Source organism: Catharus ustulatus, chromosome 1 (assembly GCF_009819885.2).
Source record: "Catharus ustulatus isolate bCatUst1 chromosome 1, bCatUst1.pri.v2, whole genome shotgun sequence".
In the NCBI taxonomy this organism is placed as follows: Eukaryota; Metazoa; Chordata; class Aves; order Passeriformes; family Turdidae; genus Catharus; species Catharus ustulatus.
Window position 1 is genome coordinate 24,176,270 of NC_046221.1, and position 23,478 is coordinate 24,199,747.

General features: G+C 40.1%; 2 protein-coding genes across 5 annotated transcripts in view; one reads left to right on the top strand and one right to left on the bottom strand.

The window, feature by feature from the left end:
• Window positions 1–328: 328 nt before the first annotated feature.
• On the bottom strand, window positions 329–22,606 carry KRIT1 (KRIT1 ankyrin repeat containing). Of its 2 annotated transcripts, XM_033075513.1 has the most exons (18): window positions 22,523–22,606; window positions 20,736–21,060; window positions 19,948–20,069; window positions 18,538–18,697; window positions 17,362–17,454; window positions 16,282–16,411; window positions 14,008–14,251; window positions 13,618–13,733; window positions 13,096–13,239; window positions 11,867–12,023; window positions 11,484–11,591; window positions 9,741–9,897; window positions 7,528–7,679; window positions 6,728–6,894; window positions 4,839–4,926; window positions 2,941–3,147; window positions 2,528–2,644; window positions 329–2,069 (listed from the first exon to the last, which is right to left on the bottom strand). In XM_033075513.1, the coding sequence occupies exons 3-18, from the start codon at window positions 20,047–20,049 to the stop codon at window positions 2,001–2,003; spliced, it is 2,211 nt and encodes a 736-aa protein (XP_032931404.1). In that variant the 5' UTR covers window positions 20,050–20,069; window positions 20,736–21,060; window positions 22,523–22,606; the 3' UTR covers window positions 329–2,000. The 2 variants fall into 2 exon arrangements, with proteins under 2 accessions (XP_032931404.1, XP_032931413.1); XM_033075522.2 differs by lacking the exons at window positions 20,736–21,060; window positions 22,523–22,606 and having other exon boundaries at window positions 19,948–20,707.
• Window positions 22,545–23,478, top strand: part of ANKIB1 (ankyrin repeat and IBR domain containing 1) — a 91,071-nt gene continuing 90,137 nt past the window's right edge. For all 3 annotated transcript variants that reach the window (XM_033075479.1, XM_033075500.1, XM_033075490.1), the window contains exon 1: window positions 22,545–22,627. The gene's annotated coding sequence lies outside the window, so the exon portion shown is untranslated. The remainder of the gene's footprint in view (window positions 22,628–23,478) is intronic.

Below are 23,478 nucleotides of genomic sequence, written 5' to 3' on the forward strand. Positions count from 1 at the left end.
TTCCCCCAGCAGGGCAGCATGAGCACCCAGGTGCCAGAAACCTGTGGGACTGCAGAACTGGGCTCTTGCTGCTCAGTGGCTCCACTGAAGTGCAACAGTGCCTTGCCACAATGAACAGTTTCCAATTTACCTGGTAAATTCCTGAGCAGTTTCCAAGGTACACTACCTTAATTTAGAGTCATCATGGGACTCTCCCGCTGGTCCTCTCTTTTTACACACCTTACAAAGATGAGCCTGTTACAAACTACTGCTCTTTGGTAATAACACCTGCTTGGTGTAACATTTGATGGCACCTTCATCCTGGTTACAAAAATAGAAACACCAAATATGACTTGTTGCAAACAATTTATTAGGTAGTAATAAATAAGAATTTAGCAGAAAGGACTACACAGCAATAAGGCATATTGAGAGTATAGTTATATAGGCAACTGACACACCTTCCTAACATTTTCCTCTAGTTTTCTAAGAAAGTGCTATGTAGAGAAATGTATTTCTGATACCAGTGCCAAGTGATAGCAGGGATGCACAATGAAGGACCTGACTGTTGCATTATTTACCTTAAATAAAGCATAACAATCCATGAAAATTCACCATTATTTAGGCCTGTGAAGTTTAAGTAGAAAAGTACAGCTTGCTAAGAAGAATACAAAATACAAGTGTCCTGTTCATGTTTTTAACGGCTTACTACTTTAGTTTCTTAAACTGCAGTTACTAGTAAGGTATGAGTAAAGTTACTATACAACAGCACAGTTCTTCACATTCATTTTAGCTTTTATTTGAAAACTTAGAGGCAAGTGCTAATTTTTATTTTTTTTAGAAAAGCTTTTTTTCTACAAAATATTGCACACTGTTTTAGCATGCAGTTTACACGGAAGAAATAGTCAAGTGCACTTAAAACCCTGAAATACAACCAGAAATTTCAAAGATTTGTGTTACAGGTACTATTTTAATGTACAAGGATATGTTCAGACTGCATAGGATCCCACCTTAGACTTGGGACCCAACTTGTTGAGCCCCAACCCTGACTCTTCAAAGAGCAGGCAGAATGCTTACAAACTGTATCTGACCTCCTTGTCATCTTCATTCCTGCATCCTGCACTGCTTTTAGCCTGAAGAAACTGAATTAATCAATAGGAAAATTATTTAAGATAAATAACTTAGTACCTCCTGTATGAGTTTTTGTTACTGCATATGTGTTGCAATCCAGGGTAGGATTTATTAAACTTTCTGAAGTCCTCTGAGTAAGGTTCGTCTGTAAATCCCTGTCTCCCTCTCCTCCATACATACATTTTATATTGCACAGCAAAAGTAAAAATCCATTTTACAAAACAAGCATGCTAAACATTCAATATGGCTTCTGAATGATTTAAAGTATTTCCCTTTTGGCATCCTCATGCAGTATTTTAGAATAAATATGAATACAAAGTATGAGAAAGTTAGGAGTAAAAATAAACCAAGATCAAACGTTTGTCAGAAACCAAATAAAAAACAAGAGCTTATCAAAAGTAGTTGCTCAACAGTCTAACTGGTCTCTTAAGCATATTTATCAATAGTATCTTAAAAATACAGGGTATCTACAAAATACTGCAACATATACCATCTCCTTGATGTTCCACACAACAACACAAAAGGTAAGTAGGTTAACTGAGACTTGCTTAATGGCACTGGTAGTCCCATATTTCTCTGGGAACAAAAGCTTTACTGGATTCATGCTCGTCGAACTTGGTAAACCATTTAGATTTCATCAGCTTTATTGGTTAAGCTCAAGCCCTACAATAGTTAATATACGAAACACAAAAATATTTATAAAAATAATAGATATGTTGTATAGTTTTTTTAAAAAAATAAACCATGCAGCTTCTGTACAAAGTTAAAAAAACTGTACAAATTGACTTTTCTATTGTGTAAAATTCATGTACATGGAAGTCCTGTTACAAGGAGGAACAAGTTGTTTTTTGCTCAGCCATCAGATGTCATCTGGTAACTATTCTTCATTTCCATCATTCATTTCTTTCAGTTGGCATTAGCTGGCCATTTAATTTCATCAGGAGTTTTACAACAAGTCCTGCCTATGTAAAAGGATGCAATTAAATTCTATCAGCATTTCAGAACCGTGACAATCAAGTACATGACAAAAGTAATTCTCAGCTTTATCCAATCTCAAACATCATTACTTTTGATTACAAAGTTACTTGCTTCAGCTCTCGGAATCTCATTATACTTGGAATTAATCTAAGAGAATGAGGGATTGGGCGCATGGAAGAAACAGTTTCAACTAAACAAAAGGTTTATCATAATGATTATAGATGCATTTTATGAATTTTGAATTATGAAGCCTTCACATGCTAAAAAACAGGCAAACATTCTGAAATATTAATAATAAAGCTTTAAAACCACTTTTGTGGGGGCTTGGCTTAGACTTATAGTATACTGTGCAAGGGTGGTCAATCTCAAGAGAAAAGAGCTTTGTGTATCTAATTAAGAAAAAAATAATTGAATGTAAAAGATGCGAAATGATAGTGCTTACCTGTTTGGTATGCACAATAAAGCTCATTTTGTTTTCCAGACTGTGGATTTGAAAACACGTATCTCCATCTCCCAACTGCCACATAAAGCAGCCATACTTCAGGCTGAGGAGTAAAGCCTATGATCAAATGTAGGAAATTGTCACTCAGAAAATACGCTCCATACTTGCAAACTGAACTTCCCTTCATTCACAAAGACAGGATTCAGACCTAAACCACTATGTTCCACAATTCAGTTGTAGTTCATAAAGTAGTAAAATGAAAAAATGCAAGACTTTAGTGAACTTATAAAGACCTTAAAACCTTGGAAATTTTCAGTCAAGTTTAACTAAACAGTTGGATGTGAAAGTACTAAGATTTTTAAGAGAAGAGAATTAAGTTTTATAGTTATCACTGGCAGTTTACTTAAGCTGACCTTTGTTTCCATGTTGAGGAGGTGCAGCCCTTTTACATTTACTCCTACGTACACTTTGATGACTTTATGGCTACTTGAACTTGCTTTGGTGAATATCTGTCCTGTGAAAAAAGCTGCTCCATAAGTAGGAATTTCCCAGCAATTCTGCAAGAACATGCGCTGAAGGTGATGCATCTCCTTACTGACACCTTCACTGGTGCTGAGATTCTAAAAATAAAGAAACAATGGCAATCAGCAAGTCCTTCCAAACAGTTATGATTGTCTGAAGAAAATAGACTGTTCAGTGCAATCCCTACTAAATGCATATTTTCAAAGTGCCTTCCTATCAACCATCTTCCTACTGCTAAATTAAACCTTAGAGGCATGGAAAGGCTCAAGCGCCAGAAGAGTGAGGCAAAACCCAGATACCAATATGAGCCTTGGAAATCTGAGCACAGACACACAAACTCTGAAGGGCCCCACAGATTTGCCTCTCTCAGAAGTAACTGGGACTTGGGATCAGCAGCTATGCACCCATCGATACTAAATGTATCACAATTCTTAAAATTAAGTATTCTTCCTCTTTTAAGAGGTCCAATCCAGTGAGACATGATAAGATGAGCAAGTACCTCCTTCCAAAAGCAAGGATTGTTTTTACTTTTCTAAGCAAAAGAGAGGTGCAGACCTCTTTTCATTAGTGGAGCCTTCATTCAGAATGAGACAGGCTTCTGTTCCTTCCTCCTCAGTACAGTGCAGCAGTCAGAACAAACTGTTGCTGGAGTGGTCCTCAAACCAGAATGGTAACAATCACTCTAACAAAAAATTGTTTGGACCATGGACAAGATCAGAAGGCACAGACACAAGGGAAAACACAAATCTTCAACAGTTAGGGGGCTATGACTGTGGGTATGGTAGACAGGATCAGCCTCTCTGGATCCACATCCTGCCTTACAGCTCACCTGAATGCTACACCATTGCAGGCAATGCAGCCATTTCTAACATGTAAAATCTTCAGAACAAAAGACTTCAACTGCTTTCCCCTTCCCCCCATGCCCCACACGCCAAAATAATGTCTCAATAGCAGAAGTCAAGAAAGTTGTGCTCATTCTAACATGTAATTTGATGACAGAGTAGAGACGACTTTGCTGCACTATAGTCTTAGACCACCACCACCCCCTTCTTCTTCTCTATTAGAAAGAATATGAATGATCTGCTAATTTCTGACAAAAAAAGGTGTGGCACCAAAAGAAAGTTTATGACTGAGTAATCCCACCTCAAAATAAGGGGCAAGGTTTGAAAACATTCCTTAGGTGCCTCTGCAGCGTTTCCTGGCAGCTACCTTTAGCGATGCACATCAGCTGGTTCAATTCTCTTTCTGACACACCTCGCTTTTTCCACACTTACTTGTGAAGACCACAAATTTAATCTGACCTCATTTGGAAACCACAGGCCTCAGTCAGATGCATTTTTACACAAGCAGCCCAAGTCCAAAAAAATTAAATTTTTTTCTCAATTAACTGCTCTGTCAAAGGAGTTTGTACGTGTGTGTGTGTGTGTGTATACGTGCATGTGCACATCAGCAGCACTACCAGATCCCGAAGATACATATTACCCTGACAAAAAGGACTTTGGGGATCTATTGTGACATGCAAATTTAAATCAGAGTCGATTTTTACACATTTATGCCTGGATGTGTGAATTGGAAGTGTGCCAAATACACAGGTAACACTGAAGGTAAATGAACAGATAACGAAGAGATCTGTAACTGTACAAGAAATATATTCCAACAACCCATCCCAAAAATTCAGAACATACACATTTTTAGCTTTTTATACCAGTATTTATGTTCATTAATTGACAACCAAACAGTCAAAAGTGTTCAAGAACAGGATTTTCTACTACCTGCTTATTTATCTTACCTTGTATTCATGAAGTATCCTGTTTGTCCAATGAGGAGCTTTGCTTTTTAGTTTAGTTATTGGTACGATAGATTTAAGATTTTCTTCACTAAGAGAAAAACAAAGAGGAACAAAGCTTTTCTTCACTCAACAATGTAAGAAAAAAGAACAATGTCTGCCATAGTGTACCTTCAAGTCACATACTGAGCCAGACAGCTCCTATTCTATCTTGCCTCATCAGATGAAATGGTTTCCTAAGATATAGTGCAATTCTCAGTTAATGAAGATTCAGCTTTACATTACACACTCAGTGTCACACATCATGGACATGGCATGGAGAGGAAATGCCAGCAGAACACGACTCATACTTGGTTAGAGAGCAGTTTGGTGAATTCCAGGTTGGAAGCCAAAATTATATACAAAATGCCATTTACATCAGCATATCACATACTCAGAAAATATGATAGACTGTAGATACTCGTAGACACTCTCCCTTTCACTGCTGTAGTCAGCACTATCAAGGACTCGGCCCAATTAATTTCCACATTTAAGTTATATATTACATGACACGAAAGAAAAGCTACTTACATCACCTACCTTTTTTAAAAAACACAAAATGTAGGAAAACACTAAAAGGAAGAATGCAAGCCTTTACTAGTTTGCTTTTATGTACAATTAAGACAGTCTCAAGACCGAGTGATGTAACCTATTTAAACTGTATTTGGCAGTAGATATAATCTGCCAAACAAAGACCCTGCACAGGACAGTGCATCAGATCTTTAAGGTCAAGGATACTCTCATACAAACAAGCCTGGATATATTTTTGGAATTACCACTTATGTCAACTACAAAAAGAAAAACAGATTATGAAACTCCTCATCTATATGAAGAAGAACTGTGAATATGGATGGAAAGCATGTCCAAATGGCTTTTTATCTAGCCCAAACTATGTCTGCAGGTAGTCCTGTCTGTAGAGCCAAACACTTCCATGGAGCAGGATGAACTTGGAACCACAGTACTGATATGGCTCAGTGTGGAGAGGAACACCACCCTGCAGCTGCTGGGAGTCAGTTTCATGCAAAACTCAGCTGCACTGAACCGCACACTGGTACAGGAGGGCAGTCCCACTTAAACCCCATTCTCCTTATGCTCCATCCACCAGCTCTGTAACTGCAGGACAATATATGCAAACACCCACCAGGCCAAGGCAGCTCAGCTGATGCTGTGAATAAGAGATGAGAAGCACAGCAGCATTCAAGAACAGCACAGCTGCTGTTCCATGAATGAAGTGAGGTGGAGATGGCAGGGGATGAAGGTGCACACAGTGGAGAATGGGAATCTTCATGGGCTCAGATACTGCTGTAGAAATGTATGTGGGAAGAACAAGCCATCCCAAAATAGCTCAGCTACTGTTGTGCTGGCATGCAGAGAGAAGGAGAGAGAAAAATACCATCTGGCTGAGCCCTACTGGTGCTATGGGTTTGACCAATTTAGTACAGCATTTCTCCTACAAATCACAGAAGAGAAACAATATCGCTGCATGGTCTGTCCAAAGAGGGAAAGTCAATCCCAGACATTGCTGAGATGTTTCTTCAACATTGCTCAAAGCCTCAGTCCTGTCAGAACCCTCCAAATGAACACTGTTGTTTATTTTGGTATTACTGTACCTCAGGACAGCTTTTACACACTACAGAACCTCCATCCCTCTGTCTAGGACTGCAATAATTAATACATTTTCACACACAATGTCCAACTTCTATTAATGCTACAAGGGTTACATGATTACTCTGAACTATAACTCAGTGATGAAGAAAACCAACAAATATACCTAAAGTCTGAGGGTTCCATAGTAAATGCTATCTAAAATACTTAATCTAACCCATAATTTTAAGTTGTAAACACATACTTACTTTAGAAAGCCCTGTTTATGTTTCTTGCTCTCATAATTTCCATAGACTATTTGTAGAAGCAAACTTGCCAGTGTAATCAGCTTTGCATCAGGTGATGTATAAAAACCTTTCAGTAAATTATATCTGGCCTCATCAAAAAGTATAAGAATAGCCAGTGGATCCTCAATCTGTTAAAAAGATTTAAATAATATAATTTCTTTGTAAAAAGGGAAATAAGCTTAGAAACTATAAATACCATTTCTTACTGATTCAGAGACAGAAGACAAAGGTGTGATCCCAACTGAAGTATGCATTTGAGTGGTGCTTTGTAATACAAGAATTGCTTTTCATTGACTTAGTTCAACAATTCACTGATCAAACACACAAATGAAAGGCAACCAGCACACCATGCCCAATCAAAAAGTTCACAGAAATACGGCATCTGTGAATTTTTTCCCCCCATGAATTCATTTTTGGTAATATGTTTGAACAACCCCATTGAAATCGACCAATTAAGTAACTGAAAAACAACAGCACAAGGAAGAAATTCAGGCAGGTTGTTTTTAGCCGTATGCCAGACAGAGACTGACACATGGAGACACTGGATAAACCCAGCTGAGAGGGTGAGAAAGGGAGAGAGAACAAAGAGATGACAGGAAGGCAAGAGAGAGGGAGGGGAGAATGTGAAGATTCAAACCATTACAGAAAAGATGTCAGGTTTAAATAAGTTTGGAAATTACTGTAGTCGCTATACACACTGAGTGTTGACAGTCAAAGTGTTCTGAGTCTGACCATAATTTCATTCACTTCCAAGTGCTGACCTTTTTTTCTATTTCCAGTGGAAGTCTCACATCCCTTCTCAGGAAAAGCTGTGAAGTTTCCCTTTGAGGATCCAAGTTTGTTAGTTCAGTGAATATTTCAGGCCAGTCTCGGATATGCTGCAAAGGCTTGTGATATGGCTTCAGCTGGAGACCTGAAAAATAACAGGTTTGTTTCTAAATAAACAAACAGAATAACCCAGCACATACAAACACACACACAAATGCTGCACCAAACCCAGAGTATCTGAAATTGAAGACTCATTAACAAACACTTTCCCTATGTTTTCTAAACTGCTATATAGAAAAAGTTTTGAAAATATGGATTTATCGACAAAATTCTTTGCATCAATTCACTAAATGCAATAGTGTTGAAACTTCATTATTTTCAGTTTCTCAGGAGTGAAGTGCTATTTAAAAATTTAATGGATTACCAAGACTGACCTTCACAATAATAAAACATGAGAGACTGTTGTCTTTATTATTGTGGCAGAAATACAAAGCCCAATAATCTTATTTCTGACAGAAAAATACAGATATAATTTATCTTATAAATTATTTGCCCTTTTTGCATATACAAAAACCATAAACTTTTCAGAACAGATATTTTTCTTTTTAATCTATAAAATGTCTTGATTCTTAACAGGCTAAAATCAATCAATGTTTCATGTTCTCCTGTGTATATGAGAGCTGAGAAATTAATACAGAGCTTTCAGCTATAATCCTACTATGTACTAGAGTCTGTACCTTTGGTTTCCTCACTCACCCTGCCTATCCTTGGATTATCACTTGGCTTTTTCTAAGAGGGAGGTTCTAGGAGGCTGTATCTGTCTCATCCTCACTGCTCAGGCTTTCAAACTGGCATTTCACATTATATGAAAAACTTAAAAAGATATGTTATAGTGCAACATCTTTCACTGAGAACTATCTGTTCATTTAACTTACCCATCTTACACTCAAACACAGAAAGCATTTCTTGTCCTATGAGCAAGAAACCTACAGTCCCTACAAATTGTACACAAACTGCAACATACTTTATAATGAAATTTGTCCATTAGTTGTTTGAAACCATAAATCAGTAGTTCATTTTCAAATGTAGTCTAAGTATCTAGAGAATTACTTGCTTTTACACAATGTATCAGCGAGCTCTTCCCCCCAAATGCAAGGGTAATACCTCAATCATTCTATGAAAACATTACATAGATATTTAGAAAAAGCAAAAGCAGCAAGACTTTAACTCTCAAACACTTTATTTTCTTTCCATTAACATTAGTTGAAGGTTACGTTAGTCATGTGACATACAACAAAGTAAAAAGGCCAATGGTATGACACCAGAAGAAAAAGATTAAAGAAAAATAAAGAAAATATTTCCTGCAGTAATTAGGGCTACTTTAAAAAAAAGGAATAATACTACTGTAGAGGAGCATTGGCAACAGTAAGTAAGTAACATTTTAAATACAAGGCTTCTTGTTAATGACACTGTCAACACCAGACCTGAACTGAGCTTTGTAATCCACAACGTATCCCAGAGCTATCGTGTTGCAGCAGTATTGATGACCACATTATCTGAAAATACTCAACCACACTAGTTGACTCTTTTGGGTTTCTATCTTTTGCTATATATCTCAAATAAAAACGATAGTATCTTTTTTATTTTGATCAGAAATACCAAAATATACCACAAATATAAACATGACATTTTACATCAGAATTCTCTCTCACCAAATATATTTGAAAACTTGTTTATAAAAAATTATTTTGGTGCAAAACACGGGAAAATTCATATGATTAAAGGACCCAATGAAAAAACATTAATCATCTTACTTTAATTGGTAGTTTTAAAAAGACTAAACATTAGTAAAAACAAATACATGCATCCAAATTCAGATACTCTGGGAAGAAAAATATGGATAAAACCAGGATAAGTTACTAGTATGACAGCCAAGGTGCCCTGTAACAGAAAGGCAACCTGGAACAGCCTCATCTTCCTGGATGAAATACATTATAGGTGTCAGAGTGATACAGTCAGACTTGTTGAGGGTACCCAAAGTAAAAGCTAAAGCAGAGAAGCTCTCCACAGCTCTGAAAGCAGTTTGGAAACACCTGCCATAAAACCTGTCAGAGAGCATGTCTCCTACTCTCCTAAGACAGCATTACTTTTTCCTAAAGGCAAGCTGAAACAAACCTTTAGTATAACCATTGTCCTTTTTACTTACTGAGGTTCTCAGAACAGATCCAGATGGTGAAGTACTGCTGAGTTTCTTGAGACAGGCGCATGCCCTCCATTATTTGCTGGACAGTTGTGTTGTTTCCATGTTTCAGCTCCACAGAGCGATACGACCCATCCATACGATAAATTCGTGCCTTTTCATACTACATAAAAACAGGAACATATTAAACAAACAATTTGTTAAAATCCTTTCTGTTGGTGTTTCTAGACAGGAAAGTAGTTTTACCATCTATCAGCAACATCTATAATGTTGGGAAAAAGAACATTGCACAACTCCCACATATTTATTATTTACCTAAATTGCTTGTTTCATGTCCTGTGCAAATTCTTATACTGTGCTTTTTACAACAGTAACTCCAAGAAAGATCTTGCTGGTATTTTGAGGACTTCTGTTGAACTCAAAGGCAAGTAGGTATTTAAAAGTTCCCTGAAGGATCTAGCCTATGCATATCCCAAAACATTCACTTTGCTATTACTGGCAGGTTATGAATTTTTCCCCCCCATACTAAAATGATTTATTTTTAGAGGGAAGCACCAGCTCTTATTATAGTGCTCCTGTAATATAATCTAAATAAATCACATAAATAATAATTCTTTTTCCCCTTCAGAATTCCCATAGCTTTCACTGAAATGCATGTGAGCCCACAGTATGGCTCCTGAAAGACATACATATATATAAATCAGGTGCTTAAAGCATGTATACACAAGCTATAAATCAATTAAATGTCTTGTTTTCATTTCTGTAAGTTAGATGTTTCAGCTGCTTGAAAAAAACCCATTCCTCAAATCTACTAAGTCATCAAGAATTGAGTTCCTAAAAACTTCTAGGAAAAAATAGCTTAGAAAATGGTAACTGATTGAAAATGAGGTTGGAATGGAAAACATCAATCTATTTTTGCTGCGGTAGTCATTGTCATTCTTACTGTAGTAGTTTATAAGGGAGTTCACATATGTATTAATTCAATAGTAATAAATGACATTACAATCATGCATTACACTCTGAAATCTACTTAAAACATGTCCATTAGTCTTCAGAGTCATTAGAGACACACACCTTCACATGATCTACTGCATTACAGGGACCTTAAAATAAAGGCCAGTCCCTTCCCTAATTAGTTTTGGAAGATCATTCATGCTGAGTGAAAGGAAGATAATTTAAAAACACCTTGAAAAACTAGCAGGTTTAGTACCACCAACTTACAGGGACACAGGTTGCATCTGAAGTCAAAGAAAAGAAACAAGAGGCTTTATATAATTTGACTAATTTTCAATCTAATTCAGGATAAGAGGAATTGCATTTTAATTTTATTTCCTATCCTGGCTAAATCTCCACTGGCTGCCAAGGAAGCCTACACTTACTAACTGACAAAAAACCTGTTTCATAGAAGCTTACATTTAGCCAGCTGAATGCTCCTGTTTATCAACATACAAGGTAAGAATTCATAAAGAAAGCTGATGATTGTATCATCAAAAATAGACAGAAAATCAGTAGCTGATGTGATGCTCCTACAAATAAATTGGAGCATCACGTTTACATGTCTTACATGTATTTCTTGAGCCATGAAACAGAACAGAAACATTAAATGAAATGTCAGTTTGCCAGTATTTACACTAACAATTTAAACATGCTGCACATTTCCAGTAACAGCCAGAAGTGACTCTAGCTCTTCTACAAGATTAAGTGTAAATCAAATATAAATTTTAAACTATTTAGAAAATAAACTCGTACAGGTTTATTTATGGCTTCCTTCAGTAGTTTTGCAGCTTCTTCCCACTCATTTTGTTTGTTCTCTTCACAGACATTCAGTGGGGATCTTCCTTGTTGATCAGTAATGTGCTACAAACAAACAGAAACACTGATTCTACATTGATTTCACTGGAGACAGCTAAATATTTACACATTTTGGAGATAATTATGATACCGGAGCTCAAACATTTAATTGATACAAAATGGAAAAAGTTAAGCTAATGAAAAATATTTAACTACTTTTTAGCAATCACTTTACAAGATCATTGTGTTTATACATTGTGATCTGAACACCAAAATATTTCTCATACACAAGCTAGAAATTGCTGCTAAAACTGCTATTTCTATACACAAACAAAACTTACTCTGTCAATTTCTGGATGATTTAGTAGAATTTGTACTATTTCAGCATGCCCACCTCCAGCAGCAAAATGAAGAGGAGAGCTAAGTTGACCATTCAAAAGATTTGGATTGCATTTCCCTTTCTCCAACAGCATTCGAGTGGCTTCAACTTTTCCATACCTGCAGACGTGTTTAAAACAGAATAGACTCAGCAAATATAGAACCATTTTTTTCAGATCGTTCTAATTATGAAGACGTGGTTTTTTTCCACACTGAAGAGTTTTTAGCTTTCAAATTACACCAGATAACATGGAAAATAATTAAGTTTGTAGAAACTAGTATCAGTTCTACACTTGGTAATCACCGGTCTAATAACTGTTGGTTGGATTAATTATAGACAAACTGAACCTTGCTTTAAGCTACCTAACTTTGGGTAGTTGCAGTAATTCAGTCATGGCAGAACAGAGTCCGGCTTTGTCTAGAAAAAAGCAATCAGTGTGAGAATCAGAGTTCAGATTATGATTGTCATGCAGATGGATCCTGATGATTCTTAACCCCTATGCTTATAACTGGTAACTCTTGTGTATACTTGATGTGTAAAGTATTTACAAACTTTCTGAAAAACACTAAAAGGCAAGTAAGATTGTGGACTTTCTATAACCAAGTTTGATTTTCATGTTATTCCTATCATCAGATGCAATGACCACTATATATGCAACAGACTGACTTCCATAAAGATACAACAAAAGCGTTTTTATGACTGAGAAAAGCTTTCAAGCACTTACAGGCTAAATCACAGAGTTACAGTCAGACATGCTGACCTCTGTAAATCACCTCGTCCAACTCCCCACTAAAAGCTGCAACAAAGCATGCTCAGCTCAGCTACTGCTGTGCTGTAAAACTGCTCACAGGCTTAAGTCAACAGAGAGTGTGAAAGTTACCATGCTAAAGTAGACCCAGTGCCTCCAGCAGGAATTAGAATAGATAGTCAGGAGAGATACAAGAGGCAATAAGTAAGTGATGACATGATCTCCACAACTGGTCTCCCCAAAAACCATTCAAATTAAAATTATCTCAAAACCTGAAGCAATGTTTCTTTTCAGAAGGTTAATACTAACATATATTATAATCAGGGCATTAAAAGTCTAGAGATTATTTCTTCTTTTGGAGGTTCATAAATTACATAAATGATAGTGCTAAATAATCATGATAGATAGAATGTATTGGATTGTCAAAACTATCCTTGACTCACCAGCATGCATAATGGATTGGTGCCCAGTGGTCACTATCCAACTGGTTAACAGAAAACTTTTTATCCAGAAGGTGGCTTAGTAAATCAGAGTCGCCTTCACAAGCACTGCGGTGAAGAGGGAAATCATCTACCCACTGGTGTTCCCTATGAATTAAAAGGGGAAACAGGAAAAACACTCTTCAGAAATACTACAATTGATGAGAACATCAACTTTTAAAAAATTACTAACATAGCACTAACCACAGATCTACATGAAGAATAAAAGAGAAGTTCATGCAGCTAAAATGTGCCAGTATTCATACAAATGGGTTTTTTGTCATGCAAAAATCAAGCCACAGCTGTATTTATTAGAGCAAGAAATGCTTCTTTAATGTTTACAGTTTAGACCACGTTTCTTGATTCATCCTTTAACTGCTGTGTTTCAATACTTAGAGATTTCAAATAGAATTTCATCTACCAAGTGTTACTGTAATAAAATAAAACAAAACTATCCATTAATGAAAAAGGAATGTAACATAATACTTGTCCTCTGTGACACTGCTCATGCTACGTCGCCACTTTTCTCTTTTAGGAATCTGAATCTTTGAATAGTCTGGGGCTCCAAGGCCAAAGTATGGATTTATTACCACCTTGTCAACCTGTGAAGACATAATTTAAACACAGCTGAAGAAACTACCTTACTGAGATGTGTCTACACAATCCCCCATTCCAGCCAGGTATTCTCTTGAAACCAAAGTTATGATAGTAACATTTTATAATGAAAGAGAATTATGATCAAATATGAGGATTTGAAAAACTAGGACACACTTACTGCTAAATTAACAATTCTGATGTGAGCACAAACTCATATCAAATGAACTCTAAAATGAGTATGTATGTTTCACAAATACAAAACGAAAATATAGTTCTTACCCTATTGGTATACTGAAGGTCAGATCCAAACAAAGGATTATAGATACACATATCTGCTTTCTCCAATGCCAGCATTTTACTCTTTATTTCCAGGGCAGTATAACCCATGTGCAATGAGCTCTCTGTTTGACCAGGTTCTATAGCATAGGCAGGGTTTATTACATTCGTTTTAATTCTCTCAAGAGGAGATGGTCGGAATAAAGCTGGGATGGAGTGAGACTGTGTATGCCGTTCATCCAACCACCTGCAGGAAAGAATGGGCAAGTAATTAATTTTCATGTAGAAAAGGATCATTTTGGTCATGCTGTCCACTGTTTTGTTTGATTAAGGATTGCCTATATGATAATCACACATCTGAATTTAAAAAAAGAATTATAATGTGCACAGGCAATTTTGTAAGACTAAATTACTCCCTGAATGTGAAATTTGTTAACCACACTCAGTTAAACAGTTCTATTTGCTCAATTTTGTGCAGATGCAAACTCTCAAAGAGAAGGAAATTATATACTAAGAGTAACACTGGTTATAACCACAAAACTTAACCACACCAATACGTCACAATTTCATTTACTTTCAGTTTATTAATATTACTACTCTGAACAAATTTTGAAACCTAAAGCAGTTTTTTTAAGGGTGAGTTTCAATATCTGCCCTGACTTAAGCTTTTCAACTCATGTGTTTCTTTAGGGAAAGATAGGAAAAGGCAACAAACCAGAAGTCCAGTTTCCAAATGCTAAGTCTCTTGAAGAGCTTTAGAGCTCTCTTATTCTGTGCTACCAGGGGAAGTCAGTACTGCACACCTGCTGCATTTTCCCTACCACATATGCAACATAAGACAGGGCTCAGGACAAGTTGTTCATCTCAAGTTTTGCATAAATAGATTTTTACCAAACTGTTAAATTGTTTGAATGTTACACTAAGTGGGGCATTAGAGGTCTAAAGCCAGGTTTGTATTTAGGTTTCTGCACATGCTTTCTCAACAAGCTTGAGGTAACAATGTGCTTTGCTGGAATACAATAAATTCTGTTTAGTGATTGAGCCTGGAAATATAGAAGAAAGAGAAGTAAGTTCATGCTTTGGACATCCACTGCCAGACCACTCACATCTTGTCTGTCTCAGAACCATATGTAAGGATGGCAGAAAGTAACCTGCAGTTCAGTGCATATGCTTAGTCCTAGTCTTTAAGTCCTAGATCCAAGCTATAATGTCCTGCAAAAGCAGCATTCTCTTCACTTACCCATGGTCCTGGCAGAAAGAATAGTAAAATTGTATTCATTGTGCTATAAACATCCTCTAAGGCATTTTCAGGCATTTTCTGTAAATATTTGGTAGATAAATTAAATATGGCAGTTTGAATCTTTGAGAAGTATCGTTTCAGATTATGTACATAGAGAATAAAAAATATAAACTATTTTCTATTATTCCTCCAAGGCTTCTTGTGAGGCTTGAAACACTTCTAAGCAGAACTTAGAGCTTGAAGGCATTCAACATGCAGCAAATAAATTTAACTGGTATGATGTTATACACAGAAATACTACAACTCTACTAATAAACTATAAAAACCTACACACAGAACCTTTTAGATAATAGCCTGTAGCATGATTTTTTACATTAGCTAGAGGTTTCAGCTAATTTTATTACTGCAAGTAAGTTCAAACACAAGTGTGTCTGGTATTTCTTGGTTAAGGGTACATTTTAAAAAAACACCAAAAAAAGAGCAAAAAAGCCACCAGAACAACACAAAACCTGTTCATGTATTTAAATTTTAAACTACTATAAATCTGGCTAAACAACTCATCACCTTTCTGAAAGTTAATTCCCTACTGCAAATAAATTTGTGTGTCTGGGGAAGATGCACTCTCTTTCTACAGGGAGTTTTAATTTAAATGCAAATCTTAATAGTATACAATTACAGGATATTTTTACTACACGCTGGCAAATGCTCTTACTCAAATGACAATTATGTCATTTACAGAAGATTAAATATTATGATTTTACAAAACATTCACTGTGAGCATGAACCTTCAAAAAGCTACTTGATTTAGATCACGTAGCAAAGTCTTTGGGCAAAAAGACTTCTAGAAATATGTTGTCAAGGTTTCCATTTCAGATAAACATGAAGAAAACACCATGATTATTTCCTTCTTTACCACAAGAATGCTACCAAAAACTACATATCACACTGACATATTATTTTTTAAATACATATTTATATTTTTATATAAAATATCAAACTTTTCATTTTAATGTATTTTTACTGATAGTGTCTCTTACTTATCCAAGGCAATTAACATTTTTGCAGTAAGCGTGGCAAAGTGTGTGCTGGATTCGCTGCAGACTCTCATGATGTCTTGTAAACAGTAGAACACAGGGCATCCAGGACTGTATGTATATTTTGTATTATCTAAAAAAGAAACATACTCTGAAGACACATCAGTGAGAAGAATTTTGTTTTCCCTTCTGCACCTTTTTGTAGTTACACATCCCTCATTAAGACTATATTCTAACTTTAGACTAGCGTGACTTAATTTTCTCCAAATATTAATTGATAGCTATTACATACAATCCTTACCAAGCAATTCACAACCCAACAGGTCAGCTTTAAAACCCCTACATATTCTGTCACCATTCCATCAGTGTGATCAGGTTCATTTGAGGAATATATGTTAAATGCATCCTGGTACCAGAAAAAAAAGGAAGGTGATTCAGGACTAGGAGGGGCATGTATTGGTACTGGTAAAACTCCACAATGGTATCTATTTGATAGTTTTTAGCAAGTCTTATAAGTAAGGCAAAAATGAAGAAATTTCCCCAAAAGCACACAGACATTTTACTTTGATATTTTAAACACACTTTCCTTACAAGTAATTTACTTGGCTTTCTAAAGAATTTATTTATTGTTTAGAGACTTACTAAGCATTCTTCTCTGAGAACACTGAACTGAGTAGGATGTCTTAGAGTTGCATTCAGCAAATTCTACACAAGTTAAGGCCTGTGTTTTGAAATATAACCAAGTGCACAAATACTGCTTAAACCAGAAGTGTGCTATTGTTACAAAAACAAAGGCAGTACATTAAACCAAAGGTTTCTTCCTTGATTTTAAGAAACTTCATCCAAATATAATATATTCAAGGAGTTTTGCACCTGCCTGCAACTTTTAACATTTAAATACAGAAAAAAATATATAATATTAAAATATATTATATAAATATGTCCTATAAATATATATACTTATATATATTATAATATATTAATGAGATAGATATATACAACTTAAAATACATAATATTAAAAAATAAGCCCTCAAGTGAACTTCTGCTACGAGTGCAGCTTCAAAATCATGCTCACTGTTACCTTTCACAACAGTTGGAACAATGTAAAGAGATGCTTCCTGGCCTGCCTTCTCTCCATCTAGAGGAAACTTCTTCATTAACACCACACGCTTTCCTAGCACGTTATTTAAAAACAAAAACAAGACAAACCACAAAACAATTAATTAATCATCAAAACAAAGGAAAAAATCTTGAGTTGACTATCTGAAAGTTTACCAGATTCAATCTTCCCACTTTCTAGGAAGAAAAAATCATGAGCTATAATATAAAGAAAGCAAAGAAAATATAAATACATTTGAAAAACTAAAGAACATAATTACGTATATACCCATTAACATGAAAAAATTTTATGACTGTAGCGCTTTTTAACTTTTCCAATCCCAGTCGCATATTTTAGCAGTGTACAAACTAAGCTGGGCATAATTAATGCTTGGGCCATCTGAGTGAGTTGAATTAAAACTCTCCAAACTATGCAACAAACAGAGTTTTTGCTTTTAGAAGGCATTCCTCTATGTGTATTAATTCTGTTATTCTGTGTTTGCTGCATAACAAGCTCTGTTAGGTCCACTCAGCTGCAGTTTTACTACCTGAAACATTTTACCACATAAACAACAGAGATGAAGTCCACAGCAAAGACCAAAAGTCCTTTAGTTACTATACTTTATATCAACCTAGAAATGTAATAGGCTGGCCAAAACAAATTTGTCAGTGCAAGTGTGAGGTTCTTTGCTAGATTAACTACGTAACAACAAGGACAAAAAAATGTACTCATCAAATTCCATCCATGAGCGATACAGTTATGCTAGAAATACTTTCATACAGATACTGTCTTCTGAACAATTGACTTTATAATCTATCAGTTCTCTAGCCCAAGTCAAGTTTTAGCTGAAGTTATAGATACAAAAGCCACTTTGATCTAGTTTACTGGAAGTTTAGCTATAAAGCTAAATTTGAAGCGAGGAAGCAGCACAGACAAAGATTAATTTATTAACGATCTTCTAGTAAGCATTTTAGAGAGTTGGAAAAGAAACAAAAGTAAATGAAAGGTTTTAGCTGTATAGTTGGCTTAGGTTTTTTTGATGAAACTCAAAACATATACTCTTTTTTTAAATTAATTTCAGGCTTTTGCACAACCTTGCCAATTTAAAAAACATTTTCACGGTGTTATGAATAGTATATTAAATTAAAACGGTTTTACCTTTAATACCCTGATTAGCTGGTGAAATCGGTTTGGTGGCTTCTAATACATAATCCAAGATGCTCTGGGTTATCTCAGTGCCTCCTTGAAGTTTAGTTTCCAGCAAAACTTTCTTTCTTTTTTTCTTTTGGCCTTCAATGGGAACTTCAAGCAGCAAAATCTTTGAAACAATAATGAAACCAAAGAAGTTTAAGCACAGCTGAAAGAAGCACAGAACTTTTAAAAGTATTACAGTAATTTCACGAATACAAGCCGCACCAATTTGACCAAAATTTTGGTGGAAACCCGGAAGTGCGGCCAATATTCCGAGGCGGCTAATACATTAACAAAATTCTAAAAGCTGCCAACACGGAAGTGAGAGCCCGCGGCAGCCCCAAGCCAAGCTGGAGCCCGGCCGGCCCCGGCAGAGGTGGGAAAGCCTGGCAGAGCCTGGGCCAGCAGGGCGGGGCAGGGGGGCGGCAGAGCCCGGGCCAGCAGGGCGGGGGAGCCTGGGAGAACTGGGGCTAGCAGTGCAGGGGAGCATGGCAGAAGCAGGAAGGCCGACGGGTGGGGCTGCCTGGCAGCGGGGGAAGCCCAGCAGAATTGGGGCCAGCAGCGTGGGGGAGCCCGGCGGTGCGGGGGCCTGCAGTGCCGGCCAGGGCGAGCAAACGCGGCGGCGGTGCAGATGGGAGGGGGCGGCCGGCGAGCCCGGCGGCGGCGGCGGCAGCCCGCCGGCCGGGCGAGCGAACGCGGCGCGGGGCGGGAGGCGAGCCCGGCGGCGGCGGCGGCAGCCCGCCGGCAGGGCTAGCAAATGCGGCGCGGCGCGGCCGGCGAGCCTGGCGGCGGCGGCGGCAGCCCGCCGGCAGGGCTAGCGAACGCGGCAGCGGGGCGGTGCTGACGGGAGAGGGGGGCCAGCGAGCCCGGCGGCGGCGGCAGCACCACCCGGCCAGCCCCGCCGAGCCGTGGCGCTGAGCTGGGCCACCCGGCCCCGTCGGCAACCATGAGCGGGCCGAGCCTTCCTGGCCCCGCCCCGAGCCAGTAAACCCCGCTATGCCGCGATCCTGTTACTAATTGGCCAATTTGTGAAAGCTGCGCACGGATTCTCGCGACGAACAAAAGTGCGGCTAATATTCGGGGTGCGGCTTATCTATTGACAAAGACAGCAACATTGTCGAGGCACCGAAAGTGCGGCTTATAATCCGTGCGGCTTGTATTCGTGAAACTACTGTAATTTTTTATGCCACTGTAAAAGTAGTAACAAAATTCAAGAAGTACTAAATGTTGAGGAGCAGAATAGTGAAGTCAGAACGACCTCTGCAGCAGACTAAAAAGATAAGGAAGGCTACATTCTCTACTTTTATATTACTACATATTTACCATACTATTTAAAAAGCCAAACAACTAATAGATAAAGAAAAGAAATAGTTTTACTTCATAGGATTTAGCTCGATATTCCCGAGAATTGAGGCTAGCAGTATTTTTTGGACGGATCACAGCAACATATGCATCTCCAATGTTTTCTGGGTTTCCCATCTCTCCTTCTTACTTGATCACTGGAAATAATGAATAAACAGGAAGAAAAGGTTCAGCTGATAAAAACATCCAACAGCACACTAAATTTCAGGATGCAGTGCTCATATCCACTGATGCTTTGCATTATTCATTTATTGTTCTTTAGCTGGAGAAATGCCAATGGCTGATATAATTCTGCTTCCTTTTCATGAAAGGAGAAAATAGGACGTAATATAGATTTGATACAAATAAGCTTGTTCTCTAATCCCTATTTAAAATAAAATCAATGTATTTTTTTCCACTTTGTAATTATCTTCCTCATTTTGCAAACCAGACAAAAGGCCACAGAAATTCTCAACTCTGGAAAAGATATGAAATTGAAAAAGAAAGCCATTTCAAAGTGACAAGTACTGTAATTTACATATTGTGCTGTAACAAGTACTGCACTTCTATGAGTTCCACATGGATTTCAAGAAAATACCTGGTTTTCATCTCCCCTACACAAAGTAGAACACAGTCTTGCCTACAGCCAAGTAACAAAGCTGATAAAAATAAACTATAATATGGATTCATTTACTCAGTTTTACTTCATTTGGGATGCAAACTGGTGCACAATTAATTCAAATAGAGCTTCTGAAAGGAATATATCTTTAGTTTCTGCAAAAAGCAAATAGAAGCATTTAGATTTAAGAAAAAGCTTTGCTTACCCTTCTGTTAAACCAAGGTGACAATTCCTAAAATCACAAAATTGTACGGAAATTATATGGAAAACCTCCTAAAGCTAAATCACATATCAGCTTCCAGAAAGAAGGTTATGTCTGACCATTTCCACCTTCCAGTTGATCATTTTCTTCATCTGCAAATGAACACCCTTTCATTCCATAGCGTCAGCAAGCACATGCTTTTCGCAGATTAATTCCTCCACGTATTTTAAATGTTAGTGTTTCTAGCTTCTCCACCTCTTCTAGAAGAAACAGAGGTCTTCAGATTCCTATGCCCTTAGTCCAGTAGTTTTCCTGGGATCAAGACTACCTGAAAAGATATCGAAAAAACCTCAACATAAATAACAGCATGGATATTTTCACCATCAGTTAAGACAAATACATTAGTTAGAGGATTTAATGATGGTATGTGAACAGCATAGTATCTGAAGAGAAACAGCTAATGATTTGCATTACAGTAGCATCAAAAAACATTAAATAAGCAACATGCTAACCCATCCCTTATGCACAGCTGGGAAAGGCCTGTTCCTTGGGTTTCCTTACATGTGCTTGGATACACAGGGTTTGGGTCATAGGCTTGTATGGAGAGAATCTGCACTGGTATGGCCAGATCACCTGGATGACAGGTGGCAGGACAGGTGAATAAGCAGCAGGTGAACTCCTCCTGCCACTACTATGCACTAAACCCAGTGCAGAATGAGCGTGCCTCTGAAACCGACAGAGCTGAGACTTGCATATGACTCCAGAAAACAAAAAGTGAGAATGAAGAAGGGTGGGGCTGTAAGGATGTGACAATAAACACAACCAGCTTCAGGAAACACCACCACGAACTGATGCCGACCAAACCCAGGAGTTTACAACGCGGCCCCATTCCAAAGGCTGCCGGACTAAGGCACACGCCTCACCCAGGCTTCCCTCAGCACCCTTCCCGGCCCCCGCAGGACCCGCCGCGACTCCCGGCCGCGCCGCCCCCGCCGGGGAGGAGGGAGGCCGGGGGCATCGGAAGCCCCGCAGCGCTGCCTCGCCTGGGCACGGCGGCAGGGCGACGGGCGGGAGGCGACCCCGCACTCCAGCATCTCCCGTCCCGCACTGCCCGGCAGGGAAACGCCCCCGAACTTCCCCGGCCGCGCCCAGGAGCCGCCGGGCACCGGCCCCCGAGGGGTGCTCCCGCTGAATCCCCGCGCGCCGGGAGCGGCTCCCCCGCCCTCAGGACCGCCCCGGGACCGGGGTGAGGGAGGTCGCCCCAGCCCCGCTCCCTCCCTGCCTGCCTTGCCTTCCTCGGTAGCGCCTGCCGCCGCCTGCCCGCCGCATCCTCCCGCCGCGCCCGCCGCCCAGGCCCCGCGTCCCGGCCTGCTCCGCCCCGTCCCCGCCCCGCTCCCTCCCCCGGCGCGGTGGATCCGCTTCCCGTCGGAGCCCCGCGGGCCTCGGCTGCCGATGAGTTTCCGGGTCGGCGGCCTGAACTTGTGCTGCTGCCGCCGCCGGTTGTTGACCGCGGGCGGAGAAAGACGGAGCGAGCCGGGGCTGCGGGCCGGGCCGGGAGCAGGAGGCGCGGCTGGCGGGCGGGGAGGCGCCGAGGCGGAGCGGCCGCTCGGGCCCGCGGAGCGCCGCCGGCAGCAGCTGTCAGCGCCGCCGCCACCGCCGCCGAACAAAGGGGTAGCGAGCTGGCGGCAGCCGCAGCGCCCTGCCCGCGCCGGGGACCCCGGCGGGCTGAGTGACAGCCCAGGCTGCCCGTGAGGCTCCCACTGGAGCGGGCACTCCAGAGGGCGCCGTACCCGGAGTAGAGCGGGAGAGAGGAGCGGCCGCTGGGCACATGGAAGCTCTGAGTGGCGGGCGCGGAGGCACCGGGAAGGGCCGGGGAGAGCCCCTGTGAGGAGCCGGTGAGTGCCCGCGGCGCTGGGCGAGGTTCGGGCGGGGTCTGCGGGAGGGCAGGACGAGCGGAGCCCGGCCGCGGCGGAGCCTGGAGGCTCCGCGCATCGGGGCGTCGGCAGCGCCGCGCATCGCTGGGAGCCGGGCCGGGCTGGGAGGCGGCTCCAGGGGCGCCTCGGTGCCGTCGGCAGGAGAGGGGAGCGGGCAGGGAGGTGGGGAGCAGCCGGAGTGCGGAGGTGAGCAGGCGGCAGGTTACCGAGGTTAGTGTGGCGGGGGGCTGTGGGGAAAGGGGGATGGCGGGGGCCGCGGGCCGGGGGATAAGCGGGGAGAGAGGCCGGCTCCGGCCCGGCTCTCGGCTGGCGGAGGGCGGGGGGCTCTCCCGAGAGCTGGCCGGGTGAGGGAGGGGATCGGTGCCAGCCGCCCTGGGGCGGCCGGGACCGTCGTGAAGTTTGGAGCTGCCCGATGGCCTGGCTTCAGACAGGTCCCGCCGCTGGGCTCATGCCCTCCTTGTTCGTAGCCGGGAAATCCTGTCTGGAAGGCAGAAGGGAAAAAGTGTGAGTGGCCGGAGTGTGCTGCGGGGCGAGCTGTGACAGTGACCTGGCTTCCTGGCTCGGTAACGCCGTCAGAGCAGCCCTTGAATAAATTTAAACGCTCGCGATGTCGGGGATGTGGGTCTATTTTTTTTTTTTTAAACTCAGTGTAAAAAAATCTAGTCTTGATACCGTAGCAGTTTTATGTAAGTAGCAGTATTCCTCTCCCAGGCATGTCTAAGCATATACTGGAAATTGGGCAACTTAAAAAAATTAATCTTAATAATTCATAACTAGTCGGTGTACCTCTTATTTACAGTTCAAATAGTATA